The sequence below is a fragment of the Poeciliopsis prolifica genome, unplaced genomic scaffold (genome assembly GCF_027474105.1).
Source record: "Poeciliopsis prolifica strain line A6 unplaced genomic scaffold, Auburn_PproV2 SCAFFOLD061, whole genome shotgun sequence".
In the NCBI taxonomy this organism is placed as follows: Eukaryota; Metazoa; Chordata; class Actinopteri; order Cyprinodontiformes; family Poeciliidae; genus Poeciliopsis; species Poeciliopsis prolifica.
Window position 1 is genome coordinate 1290754 of NW_026562436.1, and position 17595 is coordinate 1308348.

Genomic DNA, 17595 nt, shown 5'->3' on the forward strand with positions numbered 1-17595 from the left:
AAACGTAGATTTGTCACCACAAAGCCACCGCTGACTGTCACATGGACATGCAGAAATATCACTTCACCTGTTCAGTGGACAAGCTGAGGCATGCACAGACATTTTTGTTACAATTAGTAATTATTTTTATCTTGGATTTTATATTCCCGGTTGTTTAGCATTTCTTGTGGATTTGCTGTATTTTTGTCATTTTTCTTCATTTTCTATGGAAAAAAAAAGCTCTTTAGATTTCACCAGCTTCTTGCACCAGATCCTGTTGCTTAACAGCAACAGACTGAAGGAAACGGTCCTCCCTTTCTCAAATGTTGCCACAAGGGCAGGAAAAAGTGCTAATATCCACACAGAGATATTAGCAGACACAGCAGAGGAAATGTTTGTTTCCAGGTGAAATGACACCTGAGAGCAGGGCCGTGTTGAAAGAGGCTATAAAGTGTCTGCATGAGGCCTTCAGCTGCTGAGGTGGGCAGAAACAGTCCAGACTCATCAGTCATCGAAGAAATCCTCAGCGCTTCCACTCCATGCTTTTATTAGCACCTATTAGCTTGTTATTTCCCATCCCATCATCACACGCTGACCCTTGGCCATCTTTGTGTCGGGGTCTAACCGCTCTGGGGGTCGCTTTACTGCTGCTTTCCTGCAAGCAGGCAGGTGCTGCACACAGCCGCTCCAACAGGAAACACAGATGGAAAATAAAAAGTGATATCTTCTTCCTATAAACAAGTAAATCAAACCATGTTAGGAAGCTGGAGCGCGCCAGGGTGATGGATATACAACTGCCAGCGGAGAACATGGCTTTGAGTCCAGCCTTAAAATAGCTGCGGTTGAGGAATTGAATGAAATCACGCAATAAAGCGCGTTTTATTGAGGAAAGCGCTGCAACCTTTTCTCTCACGTCTGAGAACCTCCATGCTCAGCAGAAACGCTTTTCAAAATGCTGTAGTGGATGAAAACAACTCTGGAAACCACCAGACTGGTAAAATGAAACTTAAATAGAAAAGGTTAAGACAATGAAAGCATTTTGAAAGCATTAGTTCTAAAATTACATGGAGATCAGAGATAACAAATGCAAAAATGGTGGTGGGTGGGGGCATCTGATAGGGCGTTGTTACAACAATCTTACAGCATCCTGCAGTGTTTGGTGGGGGACTTGGTGCATGTTGTCAACATTATCTTTTATCTCAGCCTGTGGGGTTTTCCCTGCCTGTTGAACGTTTCAGGCAGCCAATCAGAAAGCGCGATGACGTAAGAACGGAGGAAATTCGTTCTTACGTCATGGCAACTGATAGTCTGGTGGACATCTGCAGTGATATGTGGAAATTTCATTTTTATATTTGTTTATTATATGTCATGTTTATTCAGCTAAAAATGTTAACTATGAAAAAAAACAACAGCAATTTAACAAACGTTTTTTCTTTTTGTCTTTTATCTCTTGAAATGATCCACAAACTATCACTGCTGCTCCTACATCGCCATCATGTTTGATTATTCTAAATTCACTATGGTATGTTGGGGTTCTACTGGATGTTCTTCTGGAACCGGGATGTTCTGTGGAACCGGTTCTTGTTGTGTTGCTCCTGGACCCACAAACCGATCGAACCTGTTGGACTTTTGGATCCTCCAGACTCAAACCATACATAAAAAGGAAATATTTTATTACTGCTTCCGCGGCCCGGTACCAATTGGTCCATGGACCAGTACCAAGCCCCTACAGTCCTGTTCAGTACGAGTTCAGCAGCGATTCTTACAAGTTCTGCTGAAAGCCAAGTTATTGCCACTTCCAGTTTTGTGGTGAAGTATTGGCTAAGATTTCCTGTAGGCTTCTGAACATATCATATGATGGTCAAGAATTAGTGGATACTGTTTTAAACTTTTACAGCTGAGGAACCAGGAGAAGTCACCCTCCTCTCGATGGGCGGGGCTTCAGTGATGTCATTAATGTACCACACCGATGTGTGCAGCAGTGTTTGCTGATGATGCACAAATAATCTGGGGCAGATCTTTGGAGGATGATTTAGTTAGTTGATGCCACTCACTTTGATTTGCTGGCTGTCAGAGGTTGAGCAGCTAAAACTTTTCCATTGCCTAAATCTCCCACGACTTCTGTCAATATTTTATACATCGAATATTCTATCAGATGTGTTATCTATTGATATTGATCATTTGTCTGTCGTGATATATACTGTTATTGATTTATTGTCCAGCCCTATTAACCTCCAGCACAGAGCTTGCTCAGCTTTGGCAGCAGGTAACTCTGAGTGGGTCTGTTCGCTCGGCCAGAAGGGCACGCTCCTACTATCCGAGGAAAACTTCAAGGGCAGACTGAAATTCTGCAGGAGGTACTGATCCAAGTCCTTTGAGGGCATCTGGGAAATCATTTGTCCAGAGAACAAAAGGTCTTCAGTGAATACAGTATTATGCAACATAAAATATCCTGATACAATACATGTGGGATTGTTTGTCATCCAAAAGTGGGCCTCCTCACAATTCAGCCCGAAAGCTCTGCCACGAACAAAGAGTGGAATCAAAACGCCTCCAGCTTCATGCAACAATTCAGAGACATTTTACTCTTGATCCGTGGACTTTGCAGATTGATGGAGCGCCGCGTCCCAAGGCTGAACTAAATAAATCACCCAAATATCAGCTCACTGAACATGACCCCGATCTTTGCTGTTCAGTGAGAAATATGATAAACCTTGCCGCATACTTGCTCAATTGAAGAAATTATAAAAAAAATACTGATTCACTGATTCACAGAAGGTCATTTGAAATTGAAGGATTTTATATTTGTGTACCTGTCTGAGAAAAAGGAATCTAATGTGAAAAGTGTTTATGGAAACTTTGAAGAGCTTTGTTGCATGCATTTGAAGAAAGTCTAAAAGTATCTCTCAATGAGAAAAACACTCACTGCATACACCTCACTGTACAAACATTTAGCTTCTCCTCTGTAGTTCTAGCTGTCTTATCACTTAAGTAATAAGGGTTTGAAAGCCTACATCTCATTAAACTTTGACAGAACTAAAGCCATTGAATTATCAAGAAACTATTTCTGGCCTCTTAAAGTCGTAGGCATGGCGTTCTTTTCGTCTTCCGATGTCAGTCTGAATCCCTCCTAGCAGGATTTTACCCAACTTCCCACAACCTTTCTCCCATTTTGAACATAAAATCCTAATGAGGAGACAAAAGCATGCATTGTTTCAGAGCAGCTGCTGGCAGTGGCGGGTCTTAATCATAACAAACAGAGGCCAGAAACTGTTTATGATCTGTGGCTGCTTTAAATCAATATCAGAAAGGAGCTGCTGTGGGGCAACACTGGTTGCAGAAGAAGTACAGCAGAAACCACACATTTCCATAAATGTAAAAAACGACAGAAATCTTTTCCTCCTCACTGTATGACAACATTAATCCAGACTAAACCTTTCCTGCTTTAAGTCAGTTAGGATTACCAAGACAATTTGACACAGAAAGGTTTTTAGGGATTTGTTTTTCCACCTCCGCTTCTTTAAATTCAGATGCTGACATGCATAATAACATTCATTGTCCCATTTATGCCTAAGCTTCAACTTCCCGGTTGATGTCTTCAGACATTCCGAGATATTTCTACGTATTATTCGTCCCTCGTGACGATGTATATTTTGTGAAGCGCACCAGTCTCTCCTGCAGCAATGTCTCCTCTGAATCATGCTGCCACCACTGAGCTTCACAGCTGCTGCTCTTCTTTCACATGATGTCACTCAAGACGGCGTGTCTTTGAGGTGCTTCCATTAAAATACATCCACAGATGCATTTAATAATAATACAACTGTGTTTTATTTCTTGGCGTTTTTCTAGATCCTCAAGGACACGGTCCAAAAGCAAACACTTAAAAACACAATGTACAAACAGAACACAGCTCAAATTTGTCATTTAATCTATCAGATTGACATAATCTTCTGGATCTAAACAAATTGTTTTAACGCACCATAAATTTAGAGCATGTAACCCCAAGACTTTTAAGAAAGCAAAAAAAAAAAACAAACAGAAAAAAAACATTTTCTCTCATTGTTATTTCTCTCATCTTTATGGTATTTAGCAGAGACATATTTTGGTAATCCTGATTGATGCAAATGGTTTTTTGGAGGAGCCATTTTTCACAGAGGAAAAAATGGTTTCTTTTTATAAACTTATGTTAATATCTTGTTTCAACTGTGCTCATCACAGTTTGCATACAGTAATTAGAGGACATAAATTTCAGAGAACCGTCAGCCAGTGTTTCTCCAGCAGGATTCAAAGTAGACGGCCTGATCCGGAGTCTGCATGGAAACAGAAGACTCAATAAATCTGCGGCAAAGAGAAGAGAAAACAAACGAATAGATTTTCAAAGATTATTGTCATAATATCATGATTCCAAGTGAGCAGTTGGGGGCAAATCTGGTTCTTTACTAGAACTTACAAAAAAAGTTCTTTACTAGAACTTACAAACTTCTGAAAGGCGCCAGTGAGATTTTGTCAACATAAGTAGAAAAACATCTTTTTTTTCAGTTATTTTAAGATGATCAAAATCTGTTTAACCCTTGTGTTGTCTTGCGGGTCAAAAGTGACCCATTACTATGTTTAGCTGAAGAAAAAAATACCCTAAACTATCTTTTTCCGAACTGTAGTTCTCGAGAGTCATTGATGAATATCATTGAATATGAATATGAGTCATTAACCCCTGGTTCATTATATTCACCATGGCCCACACTTTGGTACAAATAGTACACAAAGGCTTTTACGTCAGACCAGTGTGTGTCTGTTTCTGTTAAAGCTTGTTCTGTCTCCTCTGCCTCCAGTGAGTCGAGTCTTGGATTTCCTGAACAAGCCATCAAATGGCTCCCATCCTCTATTTCCTCAAATGTCCGGACTCACTCAGATATCCAGTGAGGCTGTTCCAAACAATGAAGACTCTGACCTCCTCGCTGAGACGATCCGCTTTCTCAATGGAACCCATGAGGTACAGAGGAGACTTTAGTCACCTGATAATTCAGCCAGTCTGTCATTCCAGACGTTGTCTCTCCTTTTCTATCAGTTGTAGTAGATGTGCAGTAACAATTCTATAATTACTATTTCTACTGTAATTGAAAGTAGGTTGAGTGAATCAGTTAACCGAGAAAGTAGTAGGCCTTGACCTTGTCAAGTTAAGACATTCTATGTTCATAAAGCTTTTTTTAATTTATTTATTTATCAGCTGGCGCAGTCTGCTGGTTTGGTTATGATTGTTTTCTACATAATGAAATGAGTAGAACTCCACTAGTTGACTTTGTTGAACCAGGAGTGGCTTCAGCCAGTCTTCTGACAGGACTAGACTGCACAATGTTGTGTCAGCCTCAGTTTTGGCTGTAAAAAAAAAAAAAAAAAAAAAAAAAACATGCAAGGTCATCTGCTTGACAAATGACTACTCTATCAGTTTATACTTTGAAGATTTAAAGTCTTCGTTCCCATCCAGCAAGATAGAAGAAAAATTATTCACACGTGACTCTTTGACTCCTGTTAGGGTCTGTCAGTGATGTCAGACCAATATTCTTCATGAACTTATACATTTGCTTCTGTCCATCCAGATGTCATTCAGCCCACAACCTCCAGAAGAAGCCAGAGGGGATCAGTTTGAGACGGCTTCACCTGTTTCTGTTGGGGAGGTGGACTTTGGAGACAAACACGATCTAAGTGTGCATCCTTCAGACCACAGTGTTTCACAGAGTCACCCAGACAAGACCAGCGATTCGGCCACCTCTCCCCCAGATAGAGCCCAACAGGGTGTTACTGTTCCAGTCCTTGATGACAAACTAGCCCCCAAAGTCTTTGTAGACCAACAGATCACTGCATCTGAAGAACCAGAAAAAGCAGCAGCAGCCACCACCACCACATCTTCCTCTACAGTCTCATCAATAACATCTACAACACTGCCAGCTCCTATTGTCCATAATGCTTCCCAGACCGGCCCTAACATCGTCCATGAAGGCACAGTAGACAATAATGCCGAGGCTTTGCAAGAGCGTTCTGAAGATGGAAATGTTCCCACTCTGGCTTCAATTTTGCCTGGTGTGATGACGGATGAGGCAGAGATAGGAGGGAGAGAACCTCCAACTTTTAGCCCAGGTATAAAGTCCCAGAAACCGTCCACACACACCCAGATAAGCAACTTTGAAGGATCTGCCTCTGGACAGGAGGAGGCCTCGGGGCAAGATGATTACCTTCCAGATATCCCCAGCCTTGCCAAGACACCCCCATCAATTCACCCAACCCTTCACACCAAGCAGCCTATACACGCAACAGTCATAAAAGAAACAGATGGAGTTACAGAGACTGCTGATGGAGCTCAAGAAACAGGCTCAGGTGCAGAGCAGATGTCTGGGGAGGGTGAGGCCTCTGGGGATCAGGATGGTCCGGCTGACCTGCCTCCAGGGGTCAGTGCCACTGTTTTACCAGGTGTGGCACCACTGATTCCTGGACACCAAAGTACAACAGAAACACAGGACACATACTCCAAAACCAGCAGGGTTACGCATTATTCTGTTACTTCTCCGGATCTCAAGAAACATTCAGCTGTCACCAACAAGCCTTCACCTCCAACTTCTGACCATACTTCAGGTCCATCCACCACAAGCTCCTCTCTCAGCATGAGGGATAAGCCTGCTCCAACCACAGCAGCCTTTACACCTGCTGAGCAGACAACCCTCTCCACCCCCCAATGGGCTTTAATCCATGACCCTTCAGCTAACGCTCTCCCAAAGGAAGAATCTGTGGACTATGACAGTAAAAGCTCCCCTGTTTTGCTGGAGTCCCGCCCGGAGAGCTCTGTACAGAGTGGAATCACAGAGCAGACAGAGGTCAGGGCTGGCTTAGAGCCTCCTGTGGAGCCCAACCCTGTGAATGTCCAAGGTATGAGGTTTGGACCAATTGAGTACATGTAGCTACATACAAACAGAAGCTGGACATCACAGCTCAGCTGACTATTCCATCCGTTCTTTTGAATGTGTGCAGACCTACTGCCGTGCTCAGTCAACGTCTGTCTGAATGGAGGTTCTTGCTTCGAGAAAGGCCCAGTAAACATCTGCGTCTGTGCACCTGGATTCAGCGGACTGCGCTGTGAAACGGGTACCCAGACACAGAGAGCCGACCACTCGATCCCCATGCTGAGAGACTGATGATGTGTGATAATAATGCCCTGTGTTGTGTGTCTGCAGATGTAGACGAGTGCAACTCTAATCCGTGTCTGAATGGAGCCACCTGCTTGGACAGGGTCAACTCCTTCACCTGTCTCTGTCTACCCAGCTACACAGGACAGCTCTGCGAACAAGGTGGAGTACAACACCTCGACAAGCTTTTTGATGCTGCTGTCTGCTCTGTGTTAGGTCAATAAATGTGAGGTTTATAAGACCTGGAACTAGAACTTTTTTTTTTTACCTTTGCATTCTACACAATTCCGCGCGATTTTGATCTCACTTCAGTGATCCGTCTGGACTTTCTCCGGTAGAATTTCAACTGGGCCAATCATCAACTCTCGGCATGTTCTAGAATTGTGTTCTGCTTGTAGTTTGGCAATGGCAGTGGAGGAAGTTAACAAAGTTGTTCAGTAAGCATTGGCAATGCTTCCAAATGTCAATTAACAATCACTAGTTCAGCAAGGCACTTCACTGCAGCATGGTTGTTCACATCACATGCAAATTCCAGGAAGCTCATTCGCTCATGCTGTATTAAAAATGTCACAATATTGGGTTAAATTTTTATTTTAATCAGAGTGCATGCCTGGAGCAAGCCATCGTCTCTCAATAGTGGAGGGTCCAGACCCTCGGTATGAAGCAAAGTGTAGAACAAGGGGCTACAAAAGCTGAACAAATGTATGGACTTAACACTGATTTGCTATCCCCTTTCATAAAACATTCATCTTAATCACAGTTCATTTTATCCAGCCACACATTAATCAGAGCACCAAATGTAAATGTTATTTCACAACACTTTTGTGTTTGGATTGGATGCCATTTTTCTCTCCATCTCTATGCTGTAGAGATGTACAAAAATAAGTACAGGATGAATGAGAGACACAAGTTTTGAAGGATCTAATTGGGACTTTAACTTCCATGTTGGAAGGCACTGTACAGTAATATTTCATCATTCCACTGGTGACTTCAAAGAATACACGTATTGAGTCAGTGGGTAAGATATTTGTCTTGCAGTCTGAACGTTTTGGGTTCATTTCCAGCTTTATGCCACACGCCGATGTGCACATGCACTTAAGTCCAACTTGTCCATCGGTCTGAATGAGCTGTGCACACATTTGTGAGTGCAGCTGGACAATCTCCAGCACCGGGCGTCGACTCCTCTGCAGATTAGTTTCAGCCTGCCGTCCAATTCTTCTGTCATTACTCAGCCTCCCATCCAGGTTTGGACGAGGTCTCAAGAGGCGCTTGAGATTCTGATTTTCCAGAGCTGACGGCTGGTTTTCAGCCACAAGAGTTATTCTGTATTCAAATGAGCACTGAGTAAATTTAAAAAGATGATAAGCTTCAGTATGTTGAACACTGGACTAATTTCAGGCAGGCCAGTTGCATTCTTTTTCCGATTTGTGAGCCAGCATATTATATCTCGAGGTAAAAGGATTGTTCACACAACTTCTAATCTAAAGTGATTTGTGAAACTGCAGGCCAGAAGTTATCTAACTTTCAAAGCAGAGCTTAAAGTCACTGGATTCACATCTGGGGGAAAGGTGCATGTATTTTTCAAAAGTTAGGCATGTAATCTTTTGAAGCAAATGGCTGTTGCTGGTATCTCCAGATTTGCTTTAACAGAACTAGACTGCGGTCATGGGACAAAGAAACAACAAGCCTGTTTGAACAAACAGGTTGAAATATTTATCTTCATGTAGAAATATACAAACCACGATCTTTAATATGTCATTATTTATTCAATAATATTGAAGCTAAAATGTAAAGCTTTTGAAAAACTAATTATTATAATTTCTGGACTATTGAGGTCATCTGACTTGAAGCCACACCCACTAACTTCAAAAACAACAAAACTGTCTATCTGTAGGCCACACTTGTCTCTAAAAAAGTATTTTAAAAAATGTAATAATTTTTAAAGCTTTTAATGAAATACATACTGGCTGTAACTTGAATACTTACCATAAATACTTGTCCTGAACAGAAACGGCTCCTTAAGAAGAAATGAAAGCCATTGCTGGCTGGTTTATCTTCCTCCTGCCGCTTTGCTCTGAAACCACTGAAGGTTTCATCGTCAGAGTCGGAAGTGAACAGCCTCACACTCACTTGTCTCACGCCTGGCTTGTCCGCTCCTCTTCATCACATTGCTGTCCAGCTTTTCAAAACCCATTGGTAAAAATCATGTTTCAGATGCACAGCAGTGTTCAGAGCATGTGGAAAATGTAGCAGCTTATCTGAAGATCATCTTAAACCCCCTAAACCAGAGATAAGTGGAAAATATGTAAAACCTTCAGATTTAATAGGTATGCACTTTCTTGCAATAACTAAACTATAACAAACTCTAACCTGTTGTAACCCTGCACAAGACTTCTCTTCTTGACTGATGAATGTCATCCATGCAGTCTGTGAAGGTCAGTGTGCTAATTCAACCTGATCCAGCAGAAAACCTGCTTCATCCTTGTGAATCTTGGGTAGAAGTCTCACTGAGCGTGCTGCTGTATTGTCCAGATGTCCATCTCTGCCTCCAGCAGAGGGACTAAAGCGAAATCTGGTCTCGTCTCATTCTCATGAACCAAACATCATGTAGCATGTTCTCGTCTCGTGAGCCGGGCCTATTGTTGAAGCCCTCATTATTTACACTGCTTCCCGTTTCATTATGAGCCGTGGGGGGAAGAAATCCCCAGCCTCAAATTGTTTGTCTGCACAGTTTATCCTTTTGCAAGATAAATGTGCTGCATGCTGCATGTAGCGTTAGATGAAACTTCTGAATTCCTCCTCATTGCGTCCAGAAGGTGGTGGACACAGCGACAGGGACACAGATGTCCTCTTGTTGAGTTCTCATAGCGGAAAGGATCTGGAAGAAAAAAACAAAACAAAACAGATAATTGCTCTATTATTCTAGCAGAAAACTTTTGCAGCTGCTTGGCACTGACTCAGTCCTGCCACATGGTGCCTCCCACCTCGCTTCCTGGATGCAGGAGACAAGGAGGTGTTTTAGGCTGACCTCCTGTGACCCCCGCGCCGCAACACGTCAGAGCGGCAAAGCTCATCTCACACGGCCTCAAGCAGAGGGCAGCGCTCCAGGCCTCACCTGAGCCTCCAGGTGGCTCACAGAGGAGCCATTAGGATGAGGTGGGCTGACGAAGGCTAATACCACCAAGCCTTGACAGCAACTTTCCATTGCGATTTTTATTGGTGTTCACATTATCCTGAAGCCAGTGACACAAAACAGGCTTTGTTTGCTGAGGCCAACAATGCAGAGCGCTGACTCTGAGATTTGAAGTCATTGTACATGGAGCTAAATGTGCCTGTCTGTGTGTTTGACCTGCACACAACGGGTTATTTGTGAGGGTTAATGAAGTCCAACTGTGCATTATTGAACTCCTTCAGTGAGTTGGGGAGTGAGGTGTGTGTGTGTGTGTGGGTGTGTGTGTGTGTGTGTGTGCGTGTGTTTGTGTGTGTGAGGGTTATTCCCCTTCAGCATCGATCTGGCCGCCGCAACAACCGAGTCTGATGAGAAGAAAACAAATGAAAGCTTTTGTGGAGCAGCTGGAGGTTATTGTTAAGGCAGCGTGGCTCCAGCTCAACTCCCTCATTTACACAGCCCGACCGAAAAAAGCAAAACAAAGCCATCACACACGCTCGGTCGGACCCTCCATGCTTCTGACCACTGCGCCCGTTCAGGGTGGCGTTCTTGCGCAACGTCTCCACATTTGTGCTCAGCCGGAGTTTAACGTTTCGCCAAAGTTTGGTTTCATTGATGGGTGAGCAGAGCTGATGTTTGACTTTTCCTGTTGCGAAAAAAACAGTTTTTGTAAAAAAAAAAATAAAAAAAAAAAATTTGTCACTCAGTTCAGCTTATTTATAAAGCAGCGATTCACAACAAATGTTGCCTCCAGGCGTTTTATGAAAAAGTCATTTCAGTTCAACTACACTGATATTCCAGTTGATCCCAGACATCAGGCTCAGCTAATAATTCAAAGTTTCAAAAGTTTCTATCTAAGGAAACCCATCAGGTTGCAGTGAGTCATTGACTTCCAGTGACAGTTACTTGCATTGTGTGATTGAGTCACTACATTCACTTCCTTTTCGTGACATGACATTACTCTACTTTGAGCCTGTCAACTAAGGCAACTCATAGATATGGAGTGATTACTTGGATGATTGTCAATTTATTCTTTATATTTGTGTCAGAAAAAAAAGAAGGAAAAAAAACACAAATATGGTTGATAACGGTCTTATTCAAAAGCTAATTGTTTAGCATACATTTACATTTAATTTATATGTATAAGTTAAATATCACATCTCTTTATGTGAGAGAGAAAGAAATGAAATTCCTCTGTTGATGAAATATTTTGTTGCACCTCTTTTATATTTCATATCTTTAATCCTTTTTATTTTATTTTGTGTTGTCAGTCAATTAAAAAAATAAGCTGATTAACCTCTATCTAGGGCTGTGATTAATCAGACTAATCACCAATCATGATGATTAGTGATAATTGAAGACAATGACAGATTCAGCCCCAATATTTGCCAAATATTCTGGCAAACATTTTTGCCAGAATATTTGACAGAATAAAACCTTTTTCATTCATGCAAAGTGAGCAGCATCCTCTGCTTGTGTTGTAATTCAGTTCAGTTTATTCTTAAACTTGCAACAATGAATATTACTGAACATTTTCTTGTGAATGTATGAGACAGTAGCCAAGTGGCTAACTGACAAACAAATACAAATGAAGAAAACCAACCAATTGCAATACTACATGATGAAACACATCTAAACTATATTGAGGATGCCACCATGAGATGGAGAATTACTAGAATTCTAAAAACTGTGTGTATTTGTTGCCTTTTGCTAGCAGTGTTCAGCATGCTGTGTTTGTGTGTGTGCAGACACTGAGGTGTGTGGGATCGGCTGGGCCAAGTTTCAGTCCCACTGCTACAAATACTTCAAACACCGGCGGACGTGGGACGCTGCGGAGAGGGAGTGTCGTCTGCACGGGGGCCACCTGACCAGCATCCTGTCGCGGGAGGAGCAGATCTTTGTCAACCGTGAGTCTGTCGCAGGCAGAGCTGCGTTGCTTCTTCTGCTTCACTGACCAGGCCGTCCGTCCATCTGCAGGTCTGGGCAGTGACTACCAGTGGATCGGCCTGAATGACCGAATGTTTGAGAGAGACTTCAGGTGGACCGACGGGAATCCGATGGTGAGCCGATGATGAGTTCATTGATCAGAGTGGACCGGAGGGAGCAAATTTGAAACTTCCAATTTGCTTTTATTAGCAGTGAAAAAGGGTAGAATGATCAAGCAGTTGAAACAAAAAACTTAAAGAGGTTATATTGAGTGAAATTAACTTTTCTCATGTTGTAACGTGATCCCCTCATCAAAAACATACCTGCAGTGTTGCCTTGATTTTATTATATGTTTTTCATGCATGTTTGAAAAATCTTTTACTCTCCCTGGGAAACCATTCAGCTGGCTGAACCTAGCCCCGCCTAGGAGGACAAAACTCCTCCTTGGAGCTGCAGCTTCCAACCTTCCTCCTCACAGAGCAGCTCCTTCAGACTAGTCTGCAGCAATTAGTAAACACCTAGCAGAACTGCACATCTGCTGAACTCATTGTAGGAGCTACAGCTCAAAGCAACGCTGTGAAAACATTGTTGACGGGTTAATAGAGGAGCCATGTTGTAATGACTTCCTGGAGGTGGAGTGTTGGAAAATGCAGGAGTTTCTTAGAGACAGAGGCCCAATTTCAAAACATTAAATTACAAAGTCAAATTTCTTGTAAGTTATATTTGCAACATTTTTATAACAACTGAAGGTAACAAAGTTACTTGATTGCGATATAAAGCCACACTGTGTGGCTTGTAAATACATAATACTGCCCCGTTAACACTAATATAAATACTCTTAATCATTAGTTGTGCTTGTTTTTTTTTTTTTCCTTTTGTTGCAAGACAGCCAGGCAGACTGAGGTGCACTGCATACAGGGAAAGCACATCGTAACAATCAACTGTTCATAGTGCAGCAGGCTGAAGCAATTAGCTGATTCTGTTTCTGACAGGCAGTCAATCTGAATCTAAAACTGATTTTCTGTTCCAGAAATCCAAAGCGCCTGAGGATGTTTAGGTATAGGTGATCAGATATTGTTCAATATACTGATTACAGCTATAAAACACACACATACACACACACACACCCCCCCCCCTCCCCCACACACACACACACACACACACACACACACACACACACACACACACACACACACGCCAACAAATCACATGCTGGAGGAACACATAAATTACCTTTATAAGCAGCTTGCACATTAACCATCATATAAACACACAGACTCTGGAGAGATTTTCTTTCTTCAGAGTTCTACAGATTGCTGCCCACAGCAACAGTTTAAGAATTTGAACATAAAACGTTCACTTTTTTTTATTTTTTATTTTTATCTTACCATCAGACAGAGTCGTTCCTCTGCTGAGTTACGGGAAAATATTTGTTATACAGATGACCTAGCAGCACCGTGACAGCAGACCTGTGTCTCTGTGACATGGAACCCGCACACAGCTGCACACGTGTGTGTGCTCCTCGTGTGTGTGTTCTGGGGGAACTGGGCTGCATGTGAGCCAGATTAGTTGATGGGAGCAACACGGAAAATGTTGTTTAGATGTGTCATCGCTGAGGAAGCGGACACACCCAGAGACGTTAAACCTGCAGCTTCACTTCTTCTCACTACCAAGGCCGTCTGAACCAAACCTCAGGACTCTTTTTGTTTAGATGTTTACTCCAACCTACATGAGGCTTCAGCTTCTCCACCCCTGATCTCTGGGTTATTGCGCCAGCGCCACCGTCTGGTAGCTCAGTGAAATGCATCCAGCTCCTGGTGAGGAAAAAGAAGAGTGAAGGTAGCTGCTGGTGTTTTGCAGCTTCAGTCCTACATGAGTCTGCAGATGTTAGAGAACAGTTACTATGAAATAACTTCCAGTTTTCATTAACTCATTAAGCTTCTGGGCACATTTTGTTCCCCTTTTTCTTTCATTCATTAAGTCTGGTTGGCAGAACGAGGAACGAATCAGATGCTGACCTTTTTCCAGTTAGATGGTCCTCAGAAAAATGAGCCTGCGAGAAATTACTGGAAAATAAATAATCGCAACAGCATATTAGGACCGATGGAGAAGAGGAGAAATATATTTTCAACAAAATCTAATACATTTTTAACTATGACACTTGGAAATGTTTGAGTTTGAAAAGTTGAGAATTTGATAGAAAAAAAACTTGAAATTTTTTAATTAATTTCTGAAAATGTCTAGAAAAAAAGCCAGGGAAACTTCAAAAATCAACATTTTTACATATTTGGACATTTTACTTATTGATTTTGAACAAAAACAGGAAAAATATCAAATAAAATTAAACAAGTCACCATGCTCACTGCAAGCAATTTGCCATCATTTGCTCAAAAAGGAGCAGGTACAAGACACAAGATGTGAATTTCAAAAGTCCAATCCTGAGTGTAACTGAAGTGAAATTTGAGCTTCTGATTATTATTTGACTGCATCACTAAAATGAAACATGTTCTGCAGCAATATGACAACTGGAGGCCGAACCAGCCGGACAGCTTCTTCCAGTCGGGGGAGGACTGCGTGGTGATGATCTGGCATGAGGGGGGGCAGTGGAACGACGTGCCCTGCAACTACCACCTGACCTTCACCTGCAAGAAGGGAACAGGTAGGCTCCAACCCGCATGTCAAACCTGTCAGTTCCCTCATTGTTCAGAACTACTCTCAATGTCTTTCTTTCTGTAGTGCCCCCTGCTGTCTGAGCACAGGCACACAGTGTGTTACGCAGTTCACACTACAAAGACTCAAAATTGTATTTAGTACTTTTGTTCTAGTTTTTAGAGTAAATACCTTAAATAGTTTTTCAGGGGGAAATATGATTCGGTTTTAAGCCAGTAATTCCCCAATGTTGATAAAAAGAAGTCAAGTCATTTTATTTATGACAAGACATTTGTCACAAATAAACAAATGTCTTGTTTCTTTATAACAAAGACATTTGAATGACCTGACATTGACTTTTAATGTCAGGTCATTAAACATGAAATGACCTGTCAGTGGAACAAGTACTTTTTCATCCATATTAAGGAATTATTAATGCAAAACAACTTCCTATTTCTTACTTTGAAGTTAGCTCTGTCTTATTTTAAGTGAATGAAAATAACACCAGTAATTTGCACTAGAAAATAGTCTGCAAGTCGATTTTATAGAAATAGACTATTTTGTGCGTGTGCAAAAACACAAAAAGAGATTTTGTGTTTTTGTTGTGTAAATAGTAAAACTAAAGTGAGAACATGTAGCATATATTTATAATTTGACAGCAAACTTTATTTTCGCTCTCAGACGCTGCAAACCAGATATTCCCCCCTGATACCGAGATATAAAATATTGATACTTTTGATACTGTTGTATCCACAGCTGTGTTTACAATGTATCTCACCATCATGAATGGGAGAATGACTGAACTCCCAGTAGTTCATACTGGTTAATTTTATCTCTCTCCAAATTACATATAGGACTGTTTACCTGTGGCTGCACCGTCCATTGCTGACGACAGAACGTGTCTGTCGCTCTTGCTGCTCTTTGTTTTTACCCTCCAGTGGCCTGCAGCCAGCCGCCTTTAGTGAAGCACGCTGAAGTGTTTGGAGCAAAGAAGCCCCGCTATGAGATCAACTCGCTGGTCCGATATCACTGCAAAAAGGGCTTCATCCAGCGACACACCCCGACCGTCCGCTGCTGCGCCAGCGGCCAGTGGGAAACGCCCAAAATCACCTGCATGAGTCGTAAGTGAGCTCTGAATGGGACTGAACGCCTGCAGCAGTTATCCTGCTGACACTTTTTTTTTTATATCTGTCTCTCTCAGCTGCGACCTACCACCAGTCAATGATTGTTGAGCACTACGGCAACCAGAGGGAGGAGCAAAAGAGGAACCACGTCCATAACACCAACGGCCAAGAGAAGGCTGATCAGACCCAGGAGCAGGAGCAGAACTACGGGATCCTGCAGAGCCTCTGGAGCCCCATCCAGACCCGAGTTCAGCAGCTGTTCCGGCAGAAGAAGCACGTTCACCACAGGGATCAGGACGGCCACTGAATGAGTTTGAGGTTTTGCTCAAGAGCCGTGACGGCAACACATCAATGCAGACTGGCCTTGTTGGTCCGCAGGCATTGATAGACAGAAGCAGTGTTGTTAGATCGCCTGTCTATTGATGGCTCTCACAAGAACAACATGTGAGATGTGCCAACATGTATTTTCTTAAAAAAAAAAAAAAAAAAAAAAACACTAGGATATTAACTGTAACACTTGGGACTGATTCATTTTTTTCTTAACTCAGCGATTGTCTTAGTTTTTATACAACATCGCAAAACTTGAGTCATTGACACTCTTTCTTGTTGCTTTAAGTTTCAGAAAATGTTCATGCTGAGAACACTTTGCAGAGGGTTTTGTATGTGGATGAGAGGACTCTCCAGTTCTACCTTTTATAGAGCAAGAAAACACAATTTTTGTAAAGGCTCACCAAGAAACTACCATTTTTGTCATGAAGTTTTGAATATGGTCAATATAAATTACATTGCTAGTATCAGACAGACTGCATAGCATATGAACCGCTAATATTCAAAGTGATGGCCAGATGAGGAGTGTTTCAGTCCAATCCAACAGGCATGTTGAATAACCCAAAGTCATTGTACCCAGCATTGTACCCTGCTGTATGTCAAGGTACAATGCACCCTGACATACAGCAACAATAAAACAGCTTCAGTCACACAACAATAAATGTATGCTGTTGACTTGGCCTCCAGATTCCCCAAATTTCCATAGAACTGAGCATCTGCAGGTTGTGCTGGACAAATGGAAAGATTGTTCTCCACTTCTGGTGGTGCAGAAGTGCTAGTGTGCAGGACATCGCAGGACACCTCTGTGGTGCAGAGGGATCCAACATTCCTCTGGTCGAAGGTGTTCTGTCAGAAAAAGGGCGACGGACGCACTGTTAGGCAAGCATGTCATAATGTTACGCCAGATTGGTGTACATCATCATTTAAAGGGTGGTATTATGTATTTTCCAGGCACATTCAAGTGACTATGTTGCCTTCCGTTTTTATAAAAATGCTCAATATATCAAATAAGACCTAAACGAAATCTGACTTTTGTGATTTAATGCCTTGAAATTTGGTCTAAAAAAAAACTCCTGCTCTTTCTGAAACTCCGCCTCCAGGAAGTCATCACAACATGGTTCCTCTGTTAATCCTTTGATCACATTTTACCTGCGTTTCACTGAGATGTAGCCCCTATTATGAGCTCAGCAGATGTGCTGTTCTACCAGATGTTTGCTAATTTCTGCTGGCTAGTCTGAAGGAGCAGAGG

At 42.1% G+C, this 17595-nt stretch overlaps 1 protein-coding gene across 2 annotated transcripts in view; it reads left to right on the forward strand.

The window, feature by feature from the left end:
- The window catches only part of vcanb (versican b), a 30696-nt gene extending 14180 nt beyond the window's left edge, over positions 1 to 16516 (forward strand). For both annotated transcript variants that reach the window (XM_055060750.1, XM_055060751.1), the window contains 9 exons: positions 4809 to 4969; positions 5574 to 6894; positions 6997 to 7110; positions 7200 to 7313; positions 12069 to 12227; positions 12298 to 12380; positions 14761 to 14905; positions 15834 to 16016; positions 16097 to 16516. In XM_055060750.1, coding sequence (XP_054916725.1) covers positions 4809 to 4969; positions 5574 to 6894; positions 6997 to 7110; positions 7200 to 7313; positions 12069 to 12227; positions 12298 to 12380; positions 14761 to 14905; positions 15834 to 16016; positions 16097 to 16326 — 2510 coding nt within the window. In that variant the 3' untranslated portion in view covers positions 16327 to 16516. The remainder of the gene's footprint in view (positions 1 to 4808; positions 4970 to 5573; positions 6895 to 6996; positions 7111 to 7199; positions 7314 to 12068; positions 12228 to 12297; positions 12381 to 14760; positions 14906 to 15833; positions 16017 to 16096) is intronic.
- The last annotated feature ends 1079 nt before the right edge of the window (positions 16517 to 17595 follow it).